General features: G+C 37.6%; 1 protein-coding gene across 2 annotated transcripts in view; it reads right to left on the bottom strand.

Moving 5' to 3' along the window:
- Positions 1 to 7,105: 7,105 nt before the first annotated feature.
- Positions 7,106 to 27,122, bottom strand: part of LOC125239227 (putative uncharacterized protein DDB_G0282133) — a 68,795-nt gene continuing 48,778 nt past the window's right edge. For both annotated transcript variants that reach the window (XM_048146758.1, XM_048146759.1), the window contains exon 4: positions 7,106 to 12,808. In XM_048146758.1, coding sequence (XP_048002715.1) covers positions 7,166 to 12,796 — 5,631 coding nt within the window. In that variant the 5' untranslated portion in view covers positions 12,797 to 12,808 and the 3' untranslated portion in view covers positions 7,106 to 7,165. The remainder of the gene's footprint in view (positions 12,809 to 27,122) is intronic.

The following is a 27,122-nucleotide window of genomic DNA, read 5'->3' on the forward strand; positions in this document are numbered from 1 at the left end:
TGGTTCCACAACAGTTTTTCTTACCAAAATGCTAGACTTTTATAGTCACCATCTAGCGTCCAGTAACGAATTCATTAGTACTGCTACTTGACAATAGACGTCGTGACAGAAGTGTAATAATTATCAATTTTCAGCAACGGTTACATTATAGATGTTCTATCAAATCTTAACACTAAAAAGGCTCGAAATTCGTATATTCTATGGGACAATAAACCTTCGTTTTGACGGTGATTCCGCCAACGTCAAGGTTTAGGAAGGCACGCGATTTATGAAGACGATTGGCCGCTAAAACTCTACGTTTTTCAATTTTTTTTGTGAAAAGATTTGCTTAACCGTCCATAGTTAAACATTGTTGAGCGGTAGACTTCGATCATCACGACATCTATAGTTCAGTAGCAGTGCTGACACCCCACTACAAAGTGGATCACTCTATGATAGTCTATGCTTACTTATTTCTCTATAATTTGGGTACATGTCCGTCACTACTAGCGCTTCCAAAGCTATGGCTGATGAGAAGAAACGCCGGAACAAACTCACCAGCTTTACTATCTTAACCTAAATCTATTCTATTATATTAATTACAGAATGGTAAAAAAGAGTATAAATAAAATTGAACTATTTTTTTTATCATAGCAGCATGTAATATGTGACCGATTTAGTAAAATTTAATGCGCGGCGTTTTTTTATATAAAATTATTTCTAATGAGGTAATGAGAAGAACGTTACATGTTACATACAAGAAACTCAATGTAGATTTATAAAGATACCAAGCTCAGATCACAGACCCGCCGGTGTAAATGTTATTTTAAAAGTTAAACTTGTAAGTATAACGTATACTTAACCCTTGTATAGGCGGGGTTGTTAAAATTTTCAAAATCACTGTCAACTCAGCTTGATGCAACTCTTAAGTATTTAAAAATATTTTAAGCGGGTTATTCACGTATTAAGTCGATATAGCGTTCGACATGTTTCGGTTCAATTTCGAGAACCTTTCTCAAGAGTAGCGACACCCCGCCTTTACATGTCGAGAGCGCGCTCTCGACATGTAAAGGCGGTCGGTCGGTAGTCTCACGGGAGTTTTATAGTTAAAACTCTTAAGTACATTCATTTAACTAAAAATACCTAACTATTTTTTCTTTTACATTGGTAAGAAAAATACTTAAAATAACTTGACTAACTTAAAAACATTTGAGTGTTAATGATATTTTATAACTAAATATGTATGATGGCAATTTTTATACTAAGAATTTTTTTCTCAACTAAGAATCTTGACCTCTTTAGAACCCAATAAAAGACACACTGCTTTCCTCTGAGTTACAAGTTTTAGAAGAAATTGTAATTGAGTGAAAAAAAAAAAAAACATTTTTCTCCTGCGGAATCGAAACAGCTCATGATTTTGAATAAACCACATTTCGAAAAAAGTAAAACAGACAATAAAATAAACATCTGCCAATGAATGTCTAACTTTAACTAGTATAGGTCCTTTGAATTCTTAAAATAAACTATAAGGACTGCCACAAATAAGACCATGTACTAAGTTTACTACATTCTTACCCCTTATTCATAAACGTGCTCTAAGTTATCAAGCCCATAAAGTTCGTTTGTCCTTTTTTATCACACTAATAGGTTGGAAAGGGACAAACGAATTTTTCCTCTCACTAGCTCGGAAACACGTGTTTTGTCCTTCAATACCAGCTGGTAAAAACGCATTTTATCCACTAGTGGGTAAAGTAATTTGACCTTGAATAAAGTCAAATTAACTGCTCTAAAATTGATAAAAGTAGGTGAATCAGGTACATGTACAAATCAGGGAGTTAAAATTAACCCCAAGAATGAGATGCCTTATTTAGTACAAGTGCCTTTTATATAATATTAGAAAAAAACTAACATAAAACAAAACTAAACTCCATCTAACTAAATGTAACCAATTTGTTAAGAGCGACAAGGAATTAACATATACTAATAATTAGGTACTTATTTAAATTACTTAATATATTTCCATAGTCTATTCCAATATTTAAAGGAAATAAGGTCAATATAGATTAAAATATAAGATCATACTCTCCCAGCATACATTAAAATGCGACCGCCTAAGAAGAACGCGCATACACTACACCACACATAGATGGCGCTACAAAAAATGCCTTGTTGCCATCGACTATTTGTAGATTGGCGTTAAGTGTCACTTTCGAGCTATAAATCTATGTCAAAAGTGACACTTAACGCCATCTACAAGTATAATCGAAAGCTACAAGTAATTTTTTTTGTGGCGCCATCTACGTGTGGTGTAGTGTATGCGCGTTCTTAGGCGGTCACATTTCAATGTATGGGATGGTATGATCTTCTTATGTCTAATCTATGATATGGTGAAGAGTGGCAATCAAAACAATGTCGGTTGGTAAAAATATCATATAGACCAGAATCGTTTTGACGTCACCATCATAACATATTGACCATATTGACTTTAAATAAAAACCAATAGGACTTTGTCGATCGGCCAGTGGTATAATAAGGAGGCACACTGACATTTTATCCCGCCAGGCGGCGCCTGTGCAAGTGCCTAGGCATGTCACTGTCATTATAGAGGAATACGAGTAAGTAAGGAAAGAGTTGTACCTATACATCAGTAAATTTTTTTTTTTAATCTTATTTTTGTCGAGGCTTTGGACACTCTGGGTGACATCAGTAAATGCAAGTTATTTGTAGTGACATCTAGCGTCAATCACGCGTCAAATAGCGAAAATTATCAGTATCACTACTTGACACTTTTTTTATTATTATTATATGAGCCTCTTCCTCAGCACATTTCAGATGGATATAGTTTTAGTATTCTAATATATCTCTCTTTCTTATCATCTGAAAGTCTGTTTGCCAGTCGGCAAAGGCCTCCTCCAGCCTACTACTTTCTACTTGACACTAGGTGTCAACAGTATTGCGTCTGCCAAAAATGTAATATTAATAGTTATTTGTTTTACAAGGGGGCAAAGTTGTTGTTTAACCGCACGTGCCAATATTGATACCCGAGCAAGCGAAAGATTCCAATATTGAACCGCGAGCGTAGCGAGTGGTTCAAAAAGTGGAATCTTGAGCGTTGCGAGGGTATCAAGGCACGAAGGTAAAACAAACTTTGCCACCGAGTGAAACACAAAATTTTTCACCACACCAACACTATGAAAATATGAACTGTAAAACATCAAAATAAATAAAAAACTTCAATTTATTTAACGTCCCTGATTCAAAATCATCATTTATACGTGAATTCCAACACCCAGCTTTAGACATCAAGTTAAAATTTGTATGAAATTACTTTGCACTCTTGTGGATAAAATGCAATTTTGCTATCTGTTTTCGAATAGCAAAGAAAGGCTTTATCAGTTGGTGTGGTGAAAAACAGTTTACAACTTATATTACAATCAGAAGGAATTTAAAACTGAGTACTGTAAGAGGTTTCGCATTCAGAATGAAACCTTTTACAGCAGTCATGGTCGCTGACTGGCAGTCCCTGATTTAAAATTGGAACAGTATAAAAACGTCAAGGAAATCGAACACTTCAAAGGGGCATTCATATAGAAGCAGCGATTGAGAGTGAACGGTTGTTACTTAGCTTATAAAATATAAAAAAATATTGATTCAAAGCGTTGTTTAAATGTTTGGATGCTCTCCACTGATAGGCCGACTCTCTTACATGGTGGAGGCACTAACGTCTGAAAGTTTCCCCTAGTTTCGGTTTCAGAGTTTTCAGACAACGAACCCCGACCTCATAGCGCGAGGAAGCACATGCCAAGCGATAAGCTTAAGCGCTTTAAGAAGAAGGATTTCATGGTGACCATCATCGCCACTACAACGAGCTATTCCGGGTGATATACTTCTTATTATTTAATACTCATTATCACCCATTCCATAGTTAAAATATAGCTGTGCAGAATTGACGTAAAAATGGAATGCGAGACATTCAACAGAGCAACGGGCGATCAAGATTGTGTTGTTCAAGAAACTCAACGACTCCTCTTCGGTGACCATGGGCGTCGACGCAAATTGCGTGAACATCAGCTCCATCATACCTATATACTTAATCATACACATATGCAGTAAATCTTCCTAGATATGTAGGTTACATTAGATAGGCAATGTAAATTTAGTTTCAATCTTTTAATTATACATTATATTGTAGAACTTACGGAATAATTGTGATTAGTGAACTAAAATGTACATTATTTCAAAGGAAAAACGACTTGTGACAGAAAATGTCATTTGCCTATCCCTAATGTTAAAAAGGATAATTATTTGTAAATAACCACATAGAACTAATTATTTTGGCGCAATATATAACATGTAGAATACTATACATATTATTTATGCAATGTTTATATTAGAATAAAAACTATTTGATAGGCTTATTTATTCCATAATGTTTTCCTATAGCTACCAATAAGGCTAAGTTATATGAAAATATGTAAACTGTGGAATAAAACACACCCCAAACTGTAAATATTTAATAAATAGATACAATCGTTTAAAGTTATAGAGTAATGTCACAACACCCTTATAATTTCCTGACTACAAAGAACAACGTTCATACACATTTCTTTTACATGTATCAAGACAAGGCCGACTAGATGACCAGATGATCCAGCTGTTCACGGTGTGGCGAGATGGCTGGCGGTCATATGCAACCCCCACTTCGTCGTCATCACCAACGTGCAGCACACTACAGCTGCAGCAATCTTCATGAGCCGTTCGGGCTCCGCTTCACTTCGCAACCGGCGCGGCGGGAAGATTGGCGGCCATGAGAAGCCCCCACTTCAACGCCACCGCCAACAAGAATCGGCATCTTCAAAATTTATTATGTTTTTTCATGTGAAATAAACGTTTTGCCTTGTTTTTTTACTTGAAGTTAGGAGAATTTGCTAACAGCTGTCATGTCAATGTCATCTAGTCATGGCCACAGACAATTAGCTGTCAGAAAGTTCAAAATAAAAGGGTTTAGTCGATGGGCAGGGGTTAGGTTTTTGCCATTGGTTTTCCTAACCATAGTCCATATCTGACTAATTTGCGAGGACCTTGGCTATAGTCCAACTATCCAAATTATGGCGGTCTCAACCGTGGACTAGGCAACCACGCAAAGAGCGTTAGATGTTGGCTACCTTGAATGAGGCTGTCACTATTGGGTGTTAGGAGATTTTTTTTTTGTGTGTAGGGGGGCCTGGCTTAGGTAGGGCCAACCGGTAGTTAGGGTAGAATAGGATAGGATAGGGTGTAGTATTGTGAACAATGGCTGCTTCTAACATAAGGGGGAGGGATATGTAAGAGGTTTCGCATTCAGAATGAAACCTTTTACAGCAGTCATGGTCGCTGACTGGCAGTCCCTGATTTAAAATTGGAACAGTATAAAAACGTCAAGGAAATCGAACACTTCAAAGGGGCATTCATATAGAAGCAGCGATTGAGAGTGAACGGTTGTTACTTAGCTTATAAAATATAAAAAAATATTGATTCAAAGCGTTGTTTAAATGTTTGGATGCTCTCCACTGATAGGCCGACTCTCTTACAGTACTGATTAATACTATTGTAATATTTATAATTGTTGAGCATTAGACATTTTGTTCGTCGCGACATCTATTGACAAGTAGCAGTACTGATGCGCTAGTTGACGAGTGATTGACGCGTTGATGACGCTAGATGTCACTACAAATAACTTGCATTTACTGATGTATGGAGTTACAACTCTTTCCTTACTTATTCCTCTCTGCTGATATTCATTTGTGAGAGAGAGAAAAAAAATAACAACTTCTCGCTCGCACGTATGAAATTCTTTATCTTTGCAATGGACTATTAAAGTGACGCCATCTCTCATAACCTTTGAGTGTGCCTCCTCATTCCATTATTACCAAATATATATCATTGGCTGAATGTCTTTGTCACTGTGAGTTTGAATTTCTTTTTGAAATAGACTATAGTGAGAAGAATCGGTTAAAAACTCAATGAATTTTTACTTATGTAGATAATCACTTAATTATACTTGTACTAATTAAATTAAATTTAGTCTTATACATTAAATTAGCCTAAAAAACAGTAAAATATTATCAAAAACCGACAACGTGGTATAAACTTATAACAAAATTTATAAATCAAGAAGTAAATGTAATTTATTTCTTGATATTTTAAAAAGTATCCACAAATTATACATGAATAAAAGTAAATATACTAAATAATGTCTAATTAGAAAAAATAATAACTATATTTTACCTTAAACATCTTAATTATCACTTTGTTTTAACATTTGAAAGAGAATATAAATTCACTCATTAAGGGTTGATTTTTTATTTGGGACTTATAACTGGGTGAATAACTTTTTCTTGCCTGTTATTGCCATGGTTACGGTCCCCTGAGTCACGCTGCTTTTATGCAAAATTATGCTACTCAAACTATGCAAACATGCATTTTTCTGGTGTTAACAAGCCCTTTCCTTAATTTGCCACCTACAAACATGGACTTCGTGTATGCTTGCATAATTTCAGTAGCATAATTTTGCATAAAACCAGCGTGACGAAGGGGACCGTAACCATGGCAATAACAGCTAGGCAAGAAAAAGTTGATTCACCCAAAGAACGAGGTAGGTAGGTATCTAAAATCAAAATCAAAGGCAACTCTTGACACTAACAAAGGCAGCAAGAATGATGGATTATCATCCCATAGAAAAATATAAATTTCGCGCCTGCTTTTAGTGACAAGATTTGTTCGTCCATCTATAATTTAGCCGATTTAAATCCTAGGCCCTATCCCCTATCTAATTGACACCGCGATCTATTTGCCATAACTGTCACTTTGACGTATACAGTGAAAAGGGTCTACAGTGTCCTAGGCAGGCAAGTATGGCTGCGCGATAAATGATAAAACATCTGGCCGTCCCTATGGCACTGGTCCCACCGCGAGCTAGTAAGCTATGAACTATCGGCTATAAAAACGAACAAAAGATAATCACTCCCGCGTAAATAAAAGTGACACGGCGATGTTTATAGTTACTCGCCCAGCGGTGAGCTATCAATATCGCCGTGTCTCTTTATTTGCACGCTTATCTTTTGTTCGTTTTTATAGCCGATAGCTCATAGCTTACTACCTCGCTGTGAGACCAGTGCTCCAGGGTTCAAATTTCTTGTCATTATTATCAGCACTTATTAAGTTTCTTCGCATGCTTATCAGCGTGTCGCGCCTTTACATGTTTATTAAAATCTTTCTCTATAACTTCAATATTACAAAAAGGACAAGTTACCATTTTCACATGGGTATAGTCTGACGGATCTACTTTGACAATTTCATGGTCGTCAGTCAAATGTTTTTCCAACGCTGTGAAACATTTGTATCTGACGTAACAAGTACTGCAAATGAATTTGTCTGTTATTTTTAATATGGAATCTATATCTTTTTTGTCATTTTTACTTTTATCCACCTTTTTGCCAGGAATTTCTACTTTGGGTACATTATTTTTTTGTATGGCGTTTGTTTTTTCTTTACTTTTGTTAGATGCTTTTTCGTGATTTTGGCTTGCTTTTTTTTCTACGCGATCTCCAAAAAGTTTGAGTATGAGTGATGGTATTTTTTGAATTTCACCATGATTATCGGTTATAGTTTCTGAGTTTGTAGCATTATTCGATATAAGAGTTTGTTTCTTGCTTGAAATGTCTGTGTTCGTGCTTTCCCTTGCTTTACAAGTCGTAGCTATGTTGTGTTCGTTATCTTTGTTCTTATTTGCTAAAGAATCTTGATCATTACGCTTTTCTGTATCTTTATTAGTAGTAGTTTCAGAATCAATGCTTTTCCTTACTTGGTTACTGTCCTTATTATTATTTGAACCCTCATTTATTTCTGAATTGCATGGTTGTTTGCTGCTACTGATTTTCTTATCATTAGATTTTCTCCTCTGTGGAGAATCATTTTTGCTAGCAGTTTCAAGTCTAATGTTTTTGGTAGCATTGGTATGCTTTGTAGTTTTATTTTTTGCTGCATTGTTTCTGTTAGATATTTCTTTGTCTTCTGTAGTAGTGTTTTTAGTCGTTTCCTGCGGCCTTTCTTTGTTCTTACAGTTATTTTGCTGCTCATTTGAGTTGGCATTATTTTTTGTATTTTTATTCTTGTCATTGTTTTCCGATACATTAGTGTTTTTATTTTCCAATTCTGGGGTTTTACTGGGTGCAACTTCACCACTAGTACTCTTCCGTTTTTTGGAGGGTTTGTTATCTGTTATAGTCTTGCGCTTGTGTGCGTCTACACTTGTAATAGTTGCAGTTTTATTACAAATCTTATTCTGTTTCTCCAAGTGCTCGTCTTTGTTTTGATTATCCACGTTATTTGAGGTGTTTGTGTCCTTTTTGTTAATGTCTGAAAATGTCGTCGGTACAATTTCAGCAGTGACTCTTTTCCGTTTTTTGGATTCTGTTTTATGTTTTTTGTTGTCATCGTCTTTGTTTTTGGATACAATAGTTTTATTTATTGTTTGTGAATCGGAGGGTGTTTCGTAACTCATAGTTTTCTTCTGTTTAGGGCGGCTTTCTAGGTCCACGTCGTTACTATTTGATAAAGATGATTGTGAATTAGGATTTGTGCTAAAATCGGTTTCAGTGCTACTGCTTTTCCTCTTGTTAGCGCACCGCTCTTGATTTTTGTTTTCTAGAATGTTAGTGGAATCGTTCTTTGCACTTTTGTTTAGTTTTTTAGTACATGATTCCGTTTCATTTTCACTAGTGCTTGTGGTCATAGAAGCCCCTATATTGCTGTTGTCATGAACTGTGGTGGCACTTCTTTTAGTTGGTAGACTTCCTTCGACTGATTCGATTTCAGGATTGTTCGCATTGTTGTTGCCTTTACTATGTCTATCACGATCAGCAATTTTCGATGTCTCACCTCTGTTTGATTTTTTGTCATCAGACTTGGATTTTTGACAACGTGTAAGTGCCTCTACAGTTGATTTTTTTAGTCTGTGTAGTGATATATTCACCACAAGACTGATTTCACTTATTTCAACTTGTTTAAAACTTGATGATGATGATACGTTAGCTGTTGTTTCACTCTGTTGTTCTGTAACAGTACAATCCGTCTTCTGTTTGTCAGTGTTATCATCTTTCTCATTTTGGTGTGCAGTTTCAGAATGAGTCTTGCACTCATTTACTAAATCTGTTGTCATGTCAGATGGCTGATCATTAATTTCTGAATTTCCAGTAGCTTCCTTTCTAGAAGTAGTAGATGTGTTTAAATTTTTGCCTGATGTCTCCAGCTGGATGTATTTCATTAATACTTCAATATATTTTCTTCGGAAAATAAGACAAAGTTGGCATTTATTTGCACCATTAATAAGACTTGATAGATAGTTTATTCCATTGTAATAAAGTTGGCGTGGTGAATAAGTAGTGATATTATGGCATTCATGACATTCATATTTAATATCGGCTGTTGCGTCATCTTGGTCGCTTATACGAATTAGGTCACGAATAGCAGCATGAAGCTTTTGAGCATATACTTCGTGATTGTTTTCAGTTAGGCGTTCTTGCACAAGTCTAAAGAAATTTATCTGAAATTTAAAAAATACTAACTCGTCCACGGACGTCTCTGATTCTTCATTTTTGGTATCATTTGACTCAACAGTGTCATTTATATCTTGGTTGTCTATTTTTGATTCTATTTGAGGCAATACATTTATATCATCAGCACTTTTATCGTCTGTGGTTTTGTTGACAGAAGAATTGATACTAAATGTTTCTTGTTTAGCGGTAGAACCATCAGATGACGGTATTTCAAGCTGAGCTATATATTCACCTTGATGGCCAGTTTTTACATCGATACGGTATACATTGCAATTGTTTGTTTTAGTATTGTTGTCTGCGAGTTTAGTTTCGTTATTATGGTCTATCATAGCAGACCACCGTGCTAAATGTTGTCGTGCAGTTTTCAGTCTGTCGAAGGTACCATCATTCGTTGTTTTGCCATCGTCCTCCTCAATTCCTTTTGTATAGGTAGCGTCTACAACGTCGTCTATTTTTTCATTTTCAGAACATGATTGTTCCATACGAGATTCCTTTATGTTGTACTGTTGCACGTTGTTTAAAATGTCTAAAAGGGTTTTTGTTTCGGGCAACGAAATGTTCGGATTAGTGATAATTTGGTTTACAATTGAAACCGTGACTGTGTTTTGTTCTATTATTTGCTGGGTGTTGACTGTTCGGTTCGTATGTATTTCCGAATTAGGTGCATCAGTTCTTATTATAACATCATTGCTTTCTATGTTATGTGATGTTGTCGCTGTTGTCACAGAAGTCGTAGACACAAGTTCATAACTATTAATTGATGTAGATAACGCTTTAGAGTTTTGTGTGACATTAGTAGTAGTTTCGTCAGTTTCCGCATCTAACAAAGCTAATGCAGTCTCCAAGTCTATTACATCACTTGCTTCTTGTAAAAGCGTTTCACTTTGTACATTTTTTGTAATAGCATTCGTTGTTATTTGGTTTACGCTAGGTTGTATCGGCGGCTCAACATTGATTTCCATGCTTAAATCTGGCATATCCATTATCAGTGGAATTTTTGATTGATTATCAGTATCATTGCTGGACGTATCTTGCTGAGTGGATGATTTCATCAAGTTTGTTAACGTTTCATTGTTATTATCATTCACGTCCATAGATTTTGATTGGTGTTCTACGATGGAAGAATCTTGTATTAGGTTGATTGTATTCATATTGCTGGTCGTCGTTAGACTAGTTTGTTCATTAACACTTTGTTTAAAAGCCACGTTCACAGTTGATTGGGTTATATCAGTTGTTAAGTCAATGACATGCTCAATATTGACTTGAGATTTTGTAACATTTGATACTTTTGCTTTTGTATGCTTTGGGGTTGGTTGTTTGGGAGCAGTATCTTCGGTTCCAAATTTCGTCCAGTTTGGCACAGTAATGGAACAGGAGGACATATTACTGACATAGACATCATTGTTAATTGCTTCATTAAAAATTATAGTTGCTGATGAACTAGGTATTACGTTATATCTTTTTCTGACGGGTTTAGCTCTTGGTTTCGCAGGAGCACTTGTTTTCTTGTTCACAACGACAGGACCTGGTGGGCCTAGTATATCCCTAGTTGCATTTTGTATTAATTCCTGTGATCTCAATGAAGCTAAATAAGCCGCTCTGCTATTCTGCTCATTATTATATCCAGGATTTTGTGGCAAAAGAGAAGGTATACTATTGTCCTGCCTATAGCCATTCCAAGCACTCGTTTGAGGATTTGGCACTGGAACTGAAGGCTGAACGTTAAGGTACGATGGCATTGCGTTTTTAGCACATTGTTTACCCATAGCACAGGAGTAGCACGGAGGTGACTCGGAGCTATGAGATTGAGGATTCACTGAGACATTCATTGCTTGATGATGAAGAGTTGAAGGAGACATGTTGATTGGATCTCTTCCTCGACCTGTACTTGGTTGGATACTCGTATTCATTAAATTTTGGGAAGTCATTGATTGATGTTCAGAAGCCATGGAAAGTGTCATTTGATGGAGTGAAGACAGGTGTGGTTGAGGATTCAAATAATGCGTTGGCTGATGTTGAAGGTTTGCTACAGGCCTTGAAGTAATTTGAGGATTGAAAGCATTTAAAGATTGAGGATTCATTACTTGAGACTGAGGAGCTGGCTGTACCTGGTTCGAACCATGAGGATTGAATGTAGAATTTATTGGTTGTTGCTGAGGTCTTGAAGAAGGACTAATAAATTCATATCCAGGATTCAAAGGCATACTCGTTACGACACCCCTGCCAGCCACAGGGTTTGAAGGGGAATGTGGCTTTGCACCTCTCCTGCATGGACATGTCTGGTCACAAGTTTTGTAAGGCGTAGCTCCTTGGTAAAGCATCGGCGTCTGGCCATAATATTCCCTGCGCGTTTCGGCGTGATTGTAGATTTGTCTTCCTTGAGCTTCTTGGTTGACAGGAGCTGCACCATTCTGGACTGGATAGCCATTGATTGTTAGTGGAATGTGGTTGACTGGTCTCTCAGTCGGTTGCCTTAAGGTCACAGTTACTCCTGTAGGACTCCCTGGATGCGGTACGATTACACTTGTCGTATTTGCGAGGTTCGAAGGTACTATCGACATTTGATTTGCAACTATTTGCTGACCATGTTGGATATACACATTCGTGTTTGATTGATTGGAAGGATCATTTTGGACGTAAACATTAATGTTAGGTTGAGTTCTAGAAGCATTTTGGACGTACCCATTAATATTAGGTGGAGTTATAGGACTATTTTGGGCTTGTGGTGCCGTAAATGTTTCTATTTGGGGAAACACACCTCGATGCGCAGCTGGTAATGCATAAGGAATAGTCGGTGGTCTGCGTGGTTCGTCTAATAAATGTCTGAGATTCCGATTGTCTTCAGCCGTCACACCATTTGGTAAACCCGTAGATTCTTTATTGTGAGGAGGATTGTCTGTAGTCAGATGATGGTATAATGCGGAGTCTAACAAGTCACTTGCATCAAAAGGTTTTCGAGAGAAATCTCTGCAAGCAATTTTAGGAGTTTGTTTTGGTGTTTCTTTTGGAATGAGTGGAATGTTTTTTAAAATTTCCTTATTCCGCAGAAGGGGTAAGAAGTCGACGTCTAAATCGGGCAGGTTTCTGGTGCCGGTAGTGGCTGTGCTGGCTGGAACCTGTGGCTGATTGGTGGAGCCTGTTTTGGGTGAAGGACCTTCTAGACCTTCGTCAATGTAAAGACAATCGTTGTCGCTGTCATCGTCGTCTTCCGCCATGACCATGGTGAAGCTTTTCTGGAAAAATAAAACACTTATTTTTACTAGTGTTCGTATAAGACATAGATGAATAAGAAGGAAAGAGTTGTAACTCCATACATCAGTAAACAAGTTATTTGTAGTGACATCTAGCGTCAATCACGCGTCAAAAAGCGTAAATTATCAGTACCACTACTCGACACTAGGTGTCAACAATGTCGCGTCTGCCAAAAATTTAATATTAAAACACTTTATAACTTATATTACAAGCAGAAGGAATTGAAAACAGAGTACTGATTAATACTATTGTAATTTTAGCTAAAATTGTTGAGCATTAGACTATTTGTTCGTCGCGACATCTATTGACAAGAAGCGGTACTGATAATTTACGCTAGTTGACGCGTGTTTGATGCTAGATGTCACTACAAATAGCTTGCATTGACTGATGTATGGAGTTACAACTCTTTCCTTACTTATTCCTCTATGGTATAACTCTACATCTACTTAGCATAAGGTATACGACGCAGCATTATAAACGTTTTATTTTCAAGAAAATAATTTTCATACCATAATTTTATTTTTATTTAATACAAACGTCACTATTACTCGTACCTAATCGTAAAACTGTGCCTGGCTTTGTACAAGTTGAAATTACCGCCTAATTTTTAGTGCAGATATCCCCCAAAAACATGCACTTAGATTTAGTTTAATTTAGTGAATTTGCCCTACAATAAACACTAAATAATTTCAATTTTTTTAAGCACAGGCGAACATAGATATATCCTAATCGAAGAAACGGGATTTCACAACATACATTTCAACCGGTTCCTAAATAAACTAGTGTCTCTGTGAGCTGTATACCTTCGTAGTAGAAAGCACGGTGTTTTCTAATGTACTTAGGATATGTTTAGGAAACTCAATGATAGAGGGCGTGAAAAACAATTGTATGCCGTAGTGCAAGTTGTTCGCAACATGTCACTGTTACCCCCACAAACTGGGTAATGACTTGTCGTAAAATGTATAAGTATTTTTTAATGTCCAAATTTTTCGCTGGATGTCGCTGTACCACCCGCAAACTAGCAAACCGCATTCTACGGTTAATGATATGTATGTAATTAAATGGTAAAATTTATTAATGTCATCTTTTTTGGCAAATAAGTCAGTATAGAAATACTTATTTATGTGACTGGTTTATGGATGATTAAAATAAATAAATATTATAGTACATTCTTACACAGATTGACTGAGTCCCACGGTAAGCTCAAGAAGGCTTGTGTTGCAGGTACTCAGATAACGATATATGTATTATAATATACAAATACTTAATATACATAGAAAACATCCATGACTCAGGAACAAATATCTGCGTTTATCTCACAAATAAATGCCCTTACCGGGATTCGAACCCGGGACCGCGGCGTAGCAGGCAGGGTCACTACGCGCTAGGTCAGACCGGTCGTCACATCAAACTTAATTAAAGATCCTACCATAAATACGTGGCGTTCCATGTTTAAAGGGTCCACATCCTTTATGTGCTATAAGGAACCTTTAGGCAAGGGAAGTCACATGAAAAGTTGTCGTAACTTAATAATAGATGGCGTTGCATTCGAAAATCTTGACTGATAACTCTATACCAAAGACATATATAACTCCGTATAGTTAGGCAGATAAAGTCTAAGAAAAAAAACGTACCTCAGTAGCAGTAAATTACCATACAGAAAAAGGTACTGTGGCCTAGATGGCATTATACATTTAGGGTACGCTCAGCTAGATGGCGCTAATATTACTATTTGACATTTTAAAACATATTAACCTAAGAATATGGGCCAAATTGTCAAAACTGAGGTTCAAAAGTTTTAAGCCTGTGTCAAGAGATGGCAGTCTATGCACTGTGATTACACATTTTTCTTCGACAGTAAAAAAAAAACTGTTTATTTTAATAGTACATGTTTGTTCTTAACTACTAATCTTAACTAATAAAGATTTAACAAAGATAAGTAACTCTATATAATTATATATCTCTATATAATTATATAATACTCGATCCTCTTTGTATTCAATATACTCTATGAGAAGGGCCTCAACCGATATTTTTGTGATATTTGTTACCTACTTATAGAGGAAGAAATCCGGATTCCGGACATACAAAATGCAAATCGAGTTAAACCGTATAATAATTATAAAGCCATTCAAACGGGGTCAAACTAATTTATTCGTAGAACAAAGTCGTAAAATCATAATTATATGCTCCTACGGCATCAGAACTGTAATTTTATGTACCTTCTTATGTGTTAGGGTCCTACTGGGACTTATAAATAATAACGCGGACTGTATCAAAATAGGCTGGTTTATTCCGCCTTAATTACAGCTTAAAATCCCGGCCAAACAGTTTATAAATTAATTCGGTATTCGTCCGTTGCCGGTGAGGTAGGTAAAGGTGAGTGTGTGTGCCGCGCGCTGCTCGCAGGCCTGCCGCGATGACGTCGCGATCGCCCGCCGCCCGCGCGTCTCCTCCCGTGCGTATGTCGAGTACTCAACATGCTGCCCGGGTTGAAGTAGTAGAGAAGACTTCAAGAATCTGGAAGGGGACAGATGTTATTGTATGCCCTTCGAATAGTTCCTCTCCTTGTCCTTATTTCAGCCACTCTGCTGATCCCGTCACTGCCTGGGTAGAGCTGAGTTACGCGCCCTAGAGACCATACTAAGGGTGGAAGAGTCCGATCTTTTATAAGGACCAACGATCCGAGTTTTAACTCCTTGCTTGAGGATTGCCACTTCAGCTTTTGCTGCAGTAAACCGATGTACTCAACCGAGAATCGGGACCAGAAATGCTGCCGGATGAGCTGGATTCGTTTGTATCGTTCCAGGCGATTGATGTTCACATCAGGCACTTGTGGTTGAGGTATAGACATAAGTGAGCGGCCAATTAAAAAGTGAGAAGGAGTTAAGGCCGTAAAATCAGAAGGATCAGTGGAAAATGAAGTGAGAGGACGACTATTTAACGCTGCTTCAATTTCAGTGAGACAAGTCGCCATTTCCTCATAAGTGAAGTGTGTAGTTTGTAGCAGCCGCTTAAGATGATGCTTTGTGGAGCGAACGGCCGCTTCTGCAAGACCGTTGAAGTGAGGTGTATAAGCAGGTACAAATTTAAATTCGATGCCCTCCTGCGCTACCTGACTTTCGAGATCTGACTCCATAAGGAGTTGTGCCAGTTCATTACAAGCGCCAACGAAATTAGTTCCATTGTCACTTGTAATGGACAATGGTAACCCGCGACGAGAAACGAAACGCTTTAAAGCGGCAATATATGCCTCACTAGAAAGAGCCGTGACGAGCTCGATGTGACAGGCTTTGGTCGAGTTGCAGATGAAGATTGCCAAGAAGGACTTTATAAGCTTGCAGCCTCACCTTTACCTACCTCACCGGCAACGGACGAATACCGAATTAATTTATAAACTGTTTGGCCGGGATTTTAAGCTGTAATTAAGGCGGAATAAACCAGCCTATTTTGATACAGTCCGCGTTATTATTTATAAGTCCCAGTAGGACCCTAACATATGGGTGGGACAAAAGGTAGGTTTTTGTACTTTTTTTATACTACGTCAGTGGCAAACAAGCATACGGTCCGCCTGATGGAAAGCGGTCACCGTAGCCTAAGGACGCCTGCAACTAAAGGGGTTTCACATGCGCGTTACCAACCCATTAGAAACCTGACTCCTCTTTGCTGTGTTAAGTACACAGCAAAAAGGAGTGTACAAGTTCTAAAGAGGGTCCGGGTTGCCGACGACTCAAAGGACAATAGACGGAACAAATTAGTTCCGTAGGTCCTTTCGTCCCTGTCGCACTATTTTTAAGTGCGATAGGGACGGCCAGATGTTTTATCCTTTATCGCGCCACCATACTTGCCTGCCTGGTTTACAAAAACCACAAGCTAATTTATTACCAACAGATTGCAATTCGGAGAACGCACTCAGACGTAAAAACAAGCTACGAATATGTTCCCAGCCCACTTGAACCTCTTAGAAAGACATCGTACTGTGTTAACCCATAGATTAAATATAAGAAAATCATACCATCTCATACATTAAAATGCGACCGCCTAACCTAAAGAACGCGTCAACGCGCATACACTGCACTGCACCACACTTAGATGGCTCCACAAAAAATGTCTTGTAGCTTTCGATTATACTTGTAGATGGCGTTAAGTGTCACTTTTGACATAGATTTATGGCTCGAAAATAACACAACCACAATCTACAAATAATCGATGGCAACAAGGCATTTTTTTGTGGCGCCATCTATGTGTGGTGTAGTGTATGCGCGTTCTTAGGCGGTCGCATTTTAATTTATGGGATGGTATGATCTTCTTATTTAATCTATGGTTAAGCATAAGTCACAAGTTTTTATGATAATGCAATTTAAGTCATAAGTATGGCATATAAGCGAAAGTTATTTGAACTTGCATACGGTATGACATACGAGCTTTTATCATTGATTTACAAAGATACGTAATTTTCTGTTCATAATACAGCGCGTAAACGTAATAAGGGCGATAAATGAAACCAGGCATATAATTCAATATTGTTATCATTAATTAAGAGGTGTTTTTGAGTTACTCTTAATTTTCAACCCATAATGAATTTTTGAAAAATTTCCCAGCAGCAATGTACTGTAAACGTAGTTGCGATGACAATCAATGACAACTGTCAACGAGCGTTTAACGCGAGTGTGTTTGCATTACGTTGCGGGCCGAATTAATTTGTATGGATAAATAAAATATCTCAATTTTAAGTAAAAGTTATCTAATTCCATTTTTTATGTCCTATACTCACCGCCGTTAAGAGGTTCGCCCGTATTAGGTTTACACCCTGTATATTATGGTACGTTACTACTTTATGAGACTACAATTTTATGTGTCTATGTCGAAACTTCATAGGGCCATGTCGTACGATACACGTGCGAGGAAAAAAATAGTAACTGTCGATTTAGAACACTCCGTTTTCTGTCGTGTTTGATGAATAAGGTACAGTGGGTCAATTTCGACTGGGGGACAAATGCAACTGATCCATTTTTTTCCATGTTTTACAATGTTTGCATTTTATTAATTAGAGTGTCCACCGGTTATATAGGTATTAGGGATGTACCGACTAGTGATTTGGCCGACTAGGCCGACTACCGACTAGTCGGCGCTTGGGTGGCCGATTAGTCGGCCGTCTAGTCGGCTAGTCGGCCAGAGCATAATTTTCGACTAAATTCATCAGAAATTTAGAATTACATTTTTGGTCCTTCGTTCGCGCTTTAAATTTTTTTACAAGTTTAATTTTTCAAAGGTCTATGAGAATATTTATACATTTTCCATTTTTAACAACCGGTTTGGCTTAGTGGGTAGGTTAGTGATCCTGTCTATGACACCCGGTAGCCCTAGGTGGGACATTTATTTTTGTGATGATCACAGATATTTGTTCTTTTGACTAACCAAGGTATAACGAATCGGTACATAATACAATTATAACAGCTGTTAATTTATTTTTATACTATTTTTCTATGACTTATAAAGTGCCGACTAATCGGCCTGTTTTGCCGACTAGTCGCCGACTATTCGCCGACTACAAATGTGGCCGGATAGTCGGCTTTCCCGACTAGTCGGCGACTAGTCGGTACATCCCTAATAGGTATCTATGGCACGCGTGTTCAGTGGATAGTTACATAAGGAACGCAATAGTATAATAATGGAAAAAATGGAACAGTTATAATGGCGCCCTAGTCGGGATTTTATTTTAGTACCTTATATCGCCTTTTGTTCATTTTTTTTATTTTCCGCACTTGTTATGTAATAGTACATTATTACGATACAAGTGAGTAAAAAAGGAAGTTTGAAACGAGTGGCGATAAATTAAAACACGACCGAAGGGAGTGTTTTAAATCGACACGAGTTACGAATTTCCTTTTCGCACGTGTATCGTACGAGTTTTTCAGTACAGATGAGCCTCCAAAGTTTCGACCTAAACTAAAATCCATAATCCTACGGACCAAATTGACAAGTAAGTGTGAACAAATGTTGCCACAGTTTGGCCAGTGTCGTTCTTATCGATATTAAAATTATTATTACACCGTAGATTTAAGGTGCACCCAGACGATACAATCAAATTGGCAATTTGATATTTTAATCAATATACCAACTTTTTTTGTGATTTCGACAGATCGAAAGGTCTGTAGATCCCTAATTAGATATAAAATGTTAATTTCAAACCAGCAATAATGTAAATGAAATTTATATATTTATTATGATAGTTTATTGAATCTTTACAAATGAATTATTACAATAATTATTGTGTTACAGCCGAAAGATGAAAAGATTGTGTAAATCACATAATAAAAACCGAGGACAAAATGTTACAACTCGACCATTTAGTGTACAATGTCTCGGATCGTTTTATTATAAATGTAACTGATGATGATGATGATGATGAAGATGACGAAGTAACGGAGCTTGGAAATGAATAATATTTTATAATAAAGACTACTCATTGTCGGACAACATATTTTTTTTACTTACTGCATGGTTCGGATACCTTTTTATGCTATAAAACTAGTGGGTAAAAACGCATTTTATCCATCCACTACCTCGAAAACCGAACAAACCAAAATGTTTACCTTGTATTTAAAAGTAACATTCGTATTTTTTTGATTTAAACTAGTCTGTTATTTGTAGTTTACAACTTGTCGATATATTGTTATCGACATATACCCTTCACTATTTTTATTTCACTGTTCCTGGTAACATTTCATATGTCAGTCATTTGTCAATTTAGTCCGCAGAATTGTGAATTTTAGTTTAGCATATAATGAACCACTTCTCGCACTAGTGCGTAAAAAAACAGCATCTGTACTGAAATATTCATAATACATGTATGTACTATTTTGGCATGTAGTCTTGTACAAATGTCTGTGAACTCGACCATACAGGCATACATTCCAACATTTCCAAAAAAATTAAGACTTGGACTGACCGTGGGAGTTTGTGTAAAAATGTTTTTTGTTTAACCATTTTCAATACTTTGCAACATTTTTTCAAACCCATTGCGACACAAATGGAGGTCAGACGATATACGTCTTTTGTCGTAAATTTGTAATTTATTAGTTTCTTAGCAGGTTAAGTATTTTTAAGTTGTCAGATGCCATTTTAGGTCAATATTTATGATCTCCTAAAGTTTTGGCTTTTGTAGGAATAGTGGCGCAAAAAATGCGTCTGTCCGCGTAACAAAGGGACGGTTTGACCTTTTTTATGTCCTGCTGTGTAGAGTTACTGCAAGTAGAATTGGCAGTGATTTTGGTAAGATACAGCGGGGCAAATTTCGACCGGGGGACAATTGTAACTAATCATTTTTTTTCATTATTGAGTTCTACATGTATCCACTGAACACGCCTACCATAATCCGATGGACACTATTTAATAATGCAAACATTGTAAAACATGGAGAAAAATGGACCAGTTACATTTGCCCCCCCCCAGTCGAGATTTCCTTATCCCAACATGTGTACTTAAGACGATACGATACAGGTCAATTCTCCATACAAACGCTCTCGACTATTTCCTCCCGTTTTTGAAGATAGAGCAATGATTTTTTCAATACAGATTATTATTATTTTTACTGTGTCGGACCGTTTTGATTTTTTTGCTATTTTTATTTTAAAAGACGCTAGAGCGCATCAAAAATTTCTTAAAACGGCCTTTTTCAATATGGCTCAAAAAAAGGTGTGATACTCAAGATCGGTAACAATTAGCCAAAAAAATCTAAACGGTCCGACACAGATTATTTCATTGTTATTCAGATTCTCAAATTTCGTTCCGTTTAAATAAGTTTTGAAGGAGAAAACAGTCGAGAGCGGAACCTCGATTTTAGATTTTTTTGCAATATCTTTTAATTGAGTTGTTCTTAATGGACATATGTTTTCATATAAATCTAGTTAAAGGAAGGTTGCGACCATTGGACCAGCGCTTTGATTGGACCACTTAAATATTTCAAAATGTAATCGTAGTAGATGGAATCCAGTAAGGTACCTTAGGCCTCACCTTGGACCACCCCGTAACCTCACCCGTATTCACCCGTGCCCAAATAGATATGTCAGAAAAAAACTAGTATATATGAAAAGAATATGTATATTTTTTAATTATAAAATTTGTATAAAATTTATTATTTATTTATTTATTATGAATAGGCTTACTCTTGGCCACAGACTAGTCAAAGGCAAAGACGTGGCCTACGATGGAGTGAGCTCGCCCAGAAGATGCCTGTTCACTCTTGATTTGAAGGTTGCCGGGTTATATGAGCTCGGAAATATAGCCGCCGGCAAGGAATTTTATTTTATTTTATTTTCTTAATAGTTATTTGTTATACAAAGGGGCAAAGTTGTATTTTAACGCCAAGTGTGGAATTGAAAAACGAGCAAGTGAAAGGATTCTATAGTTGAACCACGAGCGAAGCGAGTGGTTCGAGAATAGAATCCTGAACTTGCGAGTTTTTTAACACACGAGAAGTAAAATACATTTGCACCCGAGTGTAACACAAAACTTTTCCCCTGACTATAGCGAGGAAACTACAACGCAAAAAATGCGTTTATCACTGCTTCCAGTAGTTCCACAGGTGGTAAATCATCTTTATTTCTAGATTCACCTACTTTTATCAATTTTAAAGCAGTTAATTTGACTTTATTCAAGGTCAAGTTACTTTACCCACTAGTGGATAAAATGCGTTTTTACCCGCTGGTATTAAAGGACAAAACACGTGTTTCCGAGCTAGTGAGGGGAAAAAAATATTTTTTGTCCATTTCCTTAAGTTTCTTTGATTGGACCATTAGTCTAAATTTCCTAAGTCCATTCATTGATGGCGACTTTGTGGTCCAATGATGGCGACTCTGGTCCAAAGAAGGCAACAGCTTATGAAAACCTTTTCACGATTTTTCTCTAAATTTATTATACTTTTTTTATTGTGAATAAGGTAATTCATAAATAGATGTTAGAATTAAATCTTCTCAAACTAGTTTTATTTTTTGACACGGCTAGCGTCTAGGTACCATAGATTTAGAATTATTAAACTAGATTGTGGAATCACATTTTTTGCCATACTAAATTGAACTTTATCACTGAGACAGAAAGGTGATCGTATCAGACTAGCGAAAACGGTCCACATGAGAGGGCATTGTTTGGGCTGGTGTCCCTCTCGCACGTGTGGCCAGTGTTAATGAGGTTACCATAGTAATAGTATTTTTATCTGTGTATTACCTGACTTTATAACTTCTTATATTATTTTAGTGTTATATTCATTTGGTAGTATGTATCTTTGAAAATTGACTGGTATGCCCAATGTATGACAGTGATGACGTCACTGAATAATGTTGACATTGTCAGTAAGTGCGAGAGGGACACCAGCCCAACCAAATGACCTCTCATGTGGACACACTCTTTGACCTAACTACTCATTCTGGTTTAACTGTAATTCTGTGCTAGGTACTCAATGCGCGACCGCGAGCGAGTGACGTAGGCCTGGTGCCGTAGCCGAATGGCAAATCTGCGACGCGAAACGAAAACGAAACGCCGCGAAAGGTAGTCTGGCTCTATCGCGCCAATAGGCAAGAGCGATAGAGATAGATATCTACGAGCTTTTCTTTTCGTGAGCGTTTGTGCCATTCAGCTACGTACCCTTAAGCGCCATCGACAATAAGGTCCCTTTACCTAGATAACGTCACATTTTATGGCCGATATGATGTTAAACTCTACTCTATTGAGAACTATTAAAGTTTAAATTCCCTGTCACTGCAATGTCACAGTTTCGTTTTCTTTCAACCCCTTATTTCCCAAGAGAGGCACTGAAGCATTAGTGGTTTCATGTGCTCTGCCTACCCCTTTATGGGATACAGGCGTGATTGTATGTATGTATGTATGTATGTAAAGTTTAAATTTCAACAAAAAAATGTTGTATGTAATTCTTCTCTCACACATTCATTTATTATATACTAGCTTTTTGCCCGCGGCTTCGCACGCGTTAGAAAGAGACAAAAAGTAGCCTATGTCACTTTCCATCTCATCAACTATCTCCACTTGAAAAATCACGTCAATTCGTCGCTCCGTTTGGCCGTGAAAGACGGACAAACAAACAGACACACACTTTCCCATTTATAATATTAGTATGGAAGAAAACGAAAAAAAAAAATACCGTAACGTCCTGGTTAATTTAACGGAAATAAAAAAAGCACAGTATATAATTTGCATACTAAACAATAAGCAGGTGTTACACCGGCGGGGCGTGTCATTAAACCATAAATTTAAAATTTGAATTATTATACTCATTTAATGTAACCTTGAGATACGACTAGGCAGTAGGCGTAATCGAATCAGTAAAAAAAATGCCAAAGTGGAAACGACGACCGACTGTGGTTTCGGTTTATGTTCAGTAATCAGCATCATGATAGAAATAATTTATAGTACCTACAATGGGGGATGTCTGAAAATTTTAAAATCGCCTGATATTTTTTCTGGTGATAGGAATAAGCATTTCTATTTACAGAAAAAAGTTACAGATTTTTTGGTAGCACCATACATTTTATAATAAATTAATAGTTTAAAAAACACTATAAAACACGCTTTTATAAATGCACGTAAAAGCTAAAAATAAATTATGGATCGTTCAAGTTGTCTCTATTTGTGAGCTGAAGTTTAAAAACTATGTGCTTTTAATTATAATATTTGATTGTAAAAGCGTGGGGCGCTGGAACAGGAAAGACTTTTTGTATAACTTGCTGATAAATCAAATTATGCTATGTTACGGGAAGGAGGTTACACAGATTGACGCGCTAACTGGAGTTGTAGCATGACTAGTATGTTCTACATTAAACAGTCAAATCAATTAAAAGTCAGTGTTCAAAGTAGGTACCAGTTTGTCGAACTCAGATACCTAAAATATGCGCTAGTAGCGAGGAGAGTCGACAGTCACCGACACTTAGAACGCCGCTTTTTTCCGGTAATCAAAGTACAAAAGGGGAAAGTGTCTACAGTGACAGGATGCAGAGTAAGAGTTCGTGGACGAGATATCTTTGGTTCTCTTTGGTAACCCTTAGGCGGCATATGTAAACGTTGTTCTTATGCAACTTCATTCTCCAGGAAATTCGGATTAGTATTTGTTTACAAGAAAGTCGTTCCTGTTCCAGCGCCCCACGCTTTTACAATCAAATATTATAATTAAAAGCACATAGTTTTTAAACTTCAGCTCACAAATAGAGACAACTTGAACGATCCATAATTTATTTTTAGCTTTTACGTGCATTTATAAAAGCGTGTTTTATAGTGTTTTTTAAACTATTAATTTATTTTTTACTTTTTAGTCATTAATAATGAAATACTTTTAACATTTATACATAAATTTATTTCAAGTAGGCGGATTTTACATGCCATTTGTGGCTTAACGTGTACTTATTGCTAATTGCTACTTAATAATAACTAGCGGCTACCTTCTTATTACGGTATTATCATAAAAATGTTTATACCTAACTAGTAAGTTATCCGTAAAAGATAGACAATATAGACATGTGCCATCGCGGACTTTTTGAAGACATTAGAGAGACATACTTTCGCCATACATTGTTTTGAAACTCTCAGCTAGTGGGATTTTGTTTGACTCGATTAGAAAATATTGTCACATTTCAACTAATTCAAACAAAATTTAAGTATTTCTTTTTTGCCGAGCCCCCCTTAATTTGCTCTTAAGGGTCACAGGAAAACCATTAACCAACTTATTTTAAATACAACGTTGATCTTTCTTTTATGCGGGGGGCTTCGCCCCCCGAGCCGCCCTTTGTTTGCTCTTAAAGGTCACAAAAAAACGCTAACCCAACTTATCTTAAATACTACGTTGATCTTTTTTCATGCGGGGGGCTTCGCCCCCCGAGCCCCCCTTTTCTTTACTCTTAAGGATCACAAGAAAACCTTAACCCAACTTATTTTAAATACAACGTTGATCTTTCTTTTATGCGGGGGGCTTCGCCCCCCGAGCCCCCATTTGTTTGCTCTGAAAGGTCACAAGAAAACGCTGACCCAACTTATTTTAAATACTACGTTAATTTTTCTTTTAGGCGGGGGCTTCGCCCCCCGAGCCCCCCTTTGTTTGCTCTTAAAGGTCACAAGAAAACGCTTACCCAACTTATCTTAAATACTACGTTGATCTTTCTTTCATGCGGCGGGCTTCGCCCCCCGAGCCCTCCTTTGTTTGCTCTTAAAGGTCACAAGAAAACGCTAACCCAACTTATTCTAAATACTACGTTGATCTTTCTTTCATGCGGGGGCTTCGCCCCCGAGCCCCCTTTCTTTACTCTTAAGGATTACAAGAAAACCTTAACCCAACTTATTTTAAATACAACTTTGATCTTTCTTTTATGCAGGGGGCTTCGCCCCCCGAGCCCCCTTTGTTTGTTCTGAAAGGTCACAAGAAAACGCTGACCCAACTTATTTTAAATACTACGTTGATCTTTCTTTCATGCGGGGGGCTTCGCCCCCCGAGCCCTCCTTTGTTTGCTCTTAAAGGTCACAAGAAAACGCTAACCCAACTTATTCTAAATACTACGTTGATCTTTCTCTCATGCAGGGGGGCTTCGCCCCCCGAGCCCCCCTTTTCTTTACTCTTAAGGATTACAAGAAAACCTTAACCCAACTTATTTTAAATACAACTTTGATCTTTCTTTTATGCGGGGGGCTTCGCCCCCCGAGCCCCCCTTTGTTTGCTCTTAAAGGTCACAAGAAAACGCTTACCCAACTTATCTTAAATACTACGTTGATCTTTCTTTCATGCGGGGGGCTTCGCCCCCCGAGCCGCCCTTTGTTTGCTCTTAAAGGTCACAAAAAAACGCTAACCCAACTTATCTTAAATACTACGTTGATCTTTTTTCATGCGGGGGGCTTCGCCCCCCGAGCCCCCCTTTTCTTTACTCTTAAGGATCACAAGAAAACCTTAACCCAACTTATTTTAAATACAACGTTGATCTTTCTTTTATGCGGGGGGCTTCGCCCCCCGAGCCCCCATTTGTTTGCTCTGAAAGGTCACAAGAAAACGCTGACCCAACTTATTTTAAATACTACGTTAATCTTTCTTTTAGGAGGGGCTTCGCCCCCGAGCCCCCCTTTGTTTGCTCTTAAAGGTCACAAGAAAACGCTTACCCAACTTATCTTAAATACTACGTTGATCTTTCTTTCATGCGGGGGGCTTCGCCCCCCGAGCCCTCCTTTGTTTGCTCTTAACGGTCACAAGAAAACGCTAACCCAACTTATTCTAAATACTACGTTGATCTTTCTTTCATGCGGAGGGCTTCGCCCCCCGAGCCCCCCTTTTCTTTACTCTTAAGGATTACAAGAAAACCTTAACCCTACTTATTTTAAATACAACGTTGATCTTTCTTTTATGCGGGGGGCTTCGCCCCCCGAGCCCCCCTTTGTTTGCTCTGAAAGGTCACAAGAAAACGCTGACCCAACTTATTTTAAATACTACGTTAATCTTTCTTTTAGGCGGGGGGCTTCGCCCCCCGAGCCCCCCTTTGTTTGCTCTTAAAAGTCACAAGAAAACGCTTACCCAACTTATCTTAAATACTACGTTGATCTTTCTTTCATGCGGGGGGCTTCGCCCCCGAGCCCCCTTTTCTTTACTCTTAAGGATCACAAGAAAACCTTAACCCAACTTATTTTAAATACAACGTTAATCTTTCTTTTAGGCGGGGGCTTCGCCCCCCGAGCCCCCTTTGTTTGCTCTGAAAGGTCACAAGAAAACGCTAACCCAACTTATTTTAAATACTACGTTGATCTTTCTTTCATGCTTCCCCCTCGAGCCCCCCCCCCTTTTTTTCTGTTCTTATCTTCCGGCACCATCATCAGGCCTTGAAACCTAATCGTAGTCATAGTTCATTACAAGACTTTTCTAAGAAGCCCAAAAACAGCTATGATACGGTGTTCCATCATGTAGTTCCAGTTCATATCTTCCGGCTCCATCATCAGACCTTGAAACCTAATCGTAGTCAAAGTTCATTACAAGACTTTTCTAAGAAGCCCAAAAACAGCTATGATACGATGTTCCATCAAGTAGTTCCAGTTCATATCTTCCGGCTCCATCATCAGGCCTTGAAACCTAATCGTTGTCAAAGTGCATTACAAGACTTTTCTAAGAAGCCCAATAACAGCTATGATACGATGTTCCATCATGTAGTTCCAGCTCATATCTTCCGGCTCCATCATCAGACCTTGAAACCTAATTGTAGTCAAAGTTCATTACAAGACTTTCCTAAGAAGCCCAAAAACAGCTATGATACGATGTTCCAT

The sequence above is a fragment of the Leguminivora glycinivorella genome, chromosome 25 (assembly GCF_023078275.1).
Source record: "Leguminivora glycinivorella isolate SPB_JAAS2020 chromosome 25, LegGlyc_1.1, whole genome shotgun sequence".
In the NCBI taxonomy this organism is placed as follows: domain Eukaryota; kingdom Metazoa; phylum Arthropoda; class Insecta; order Lepidoptera; family Tortricidae; genus Leguminivora; species Leguminivora glycinivorella.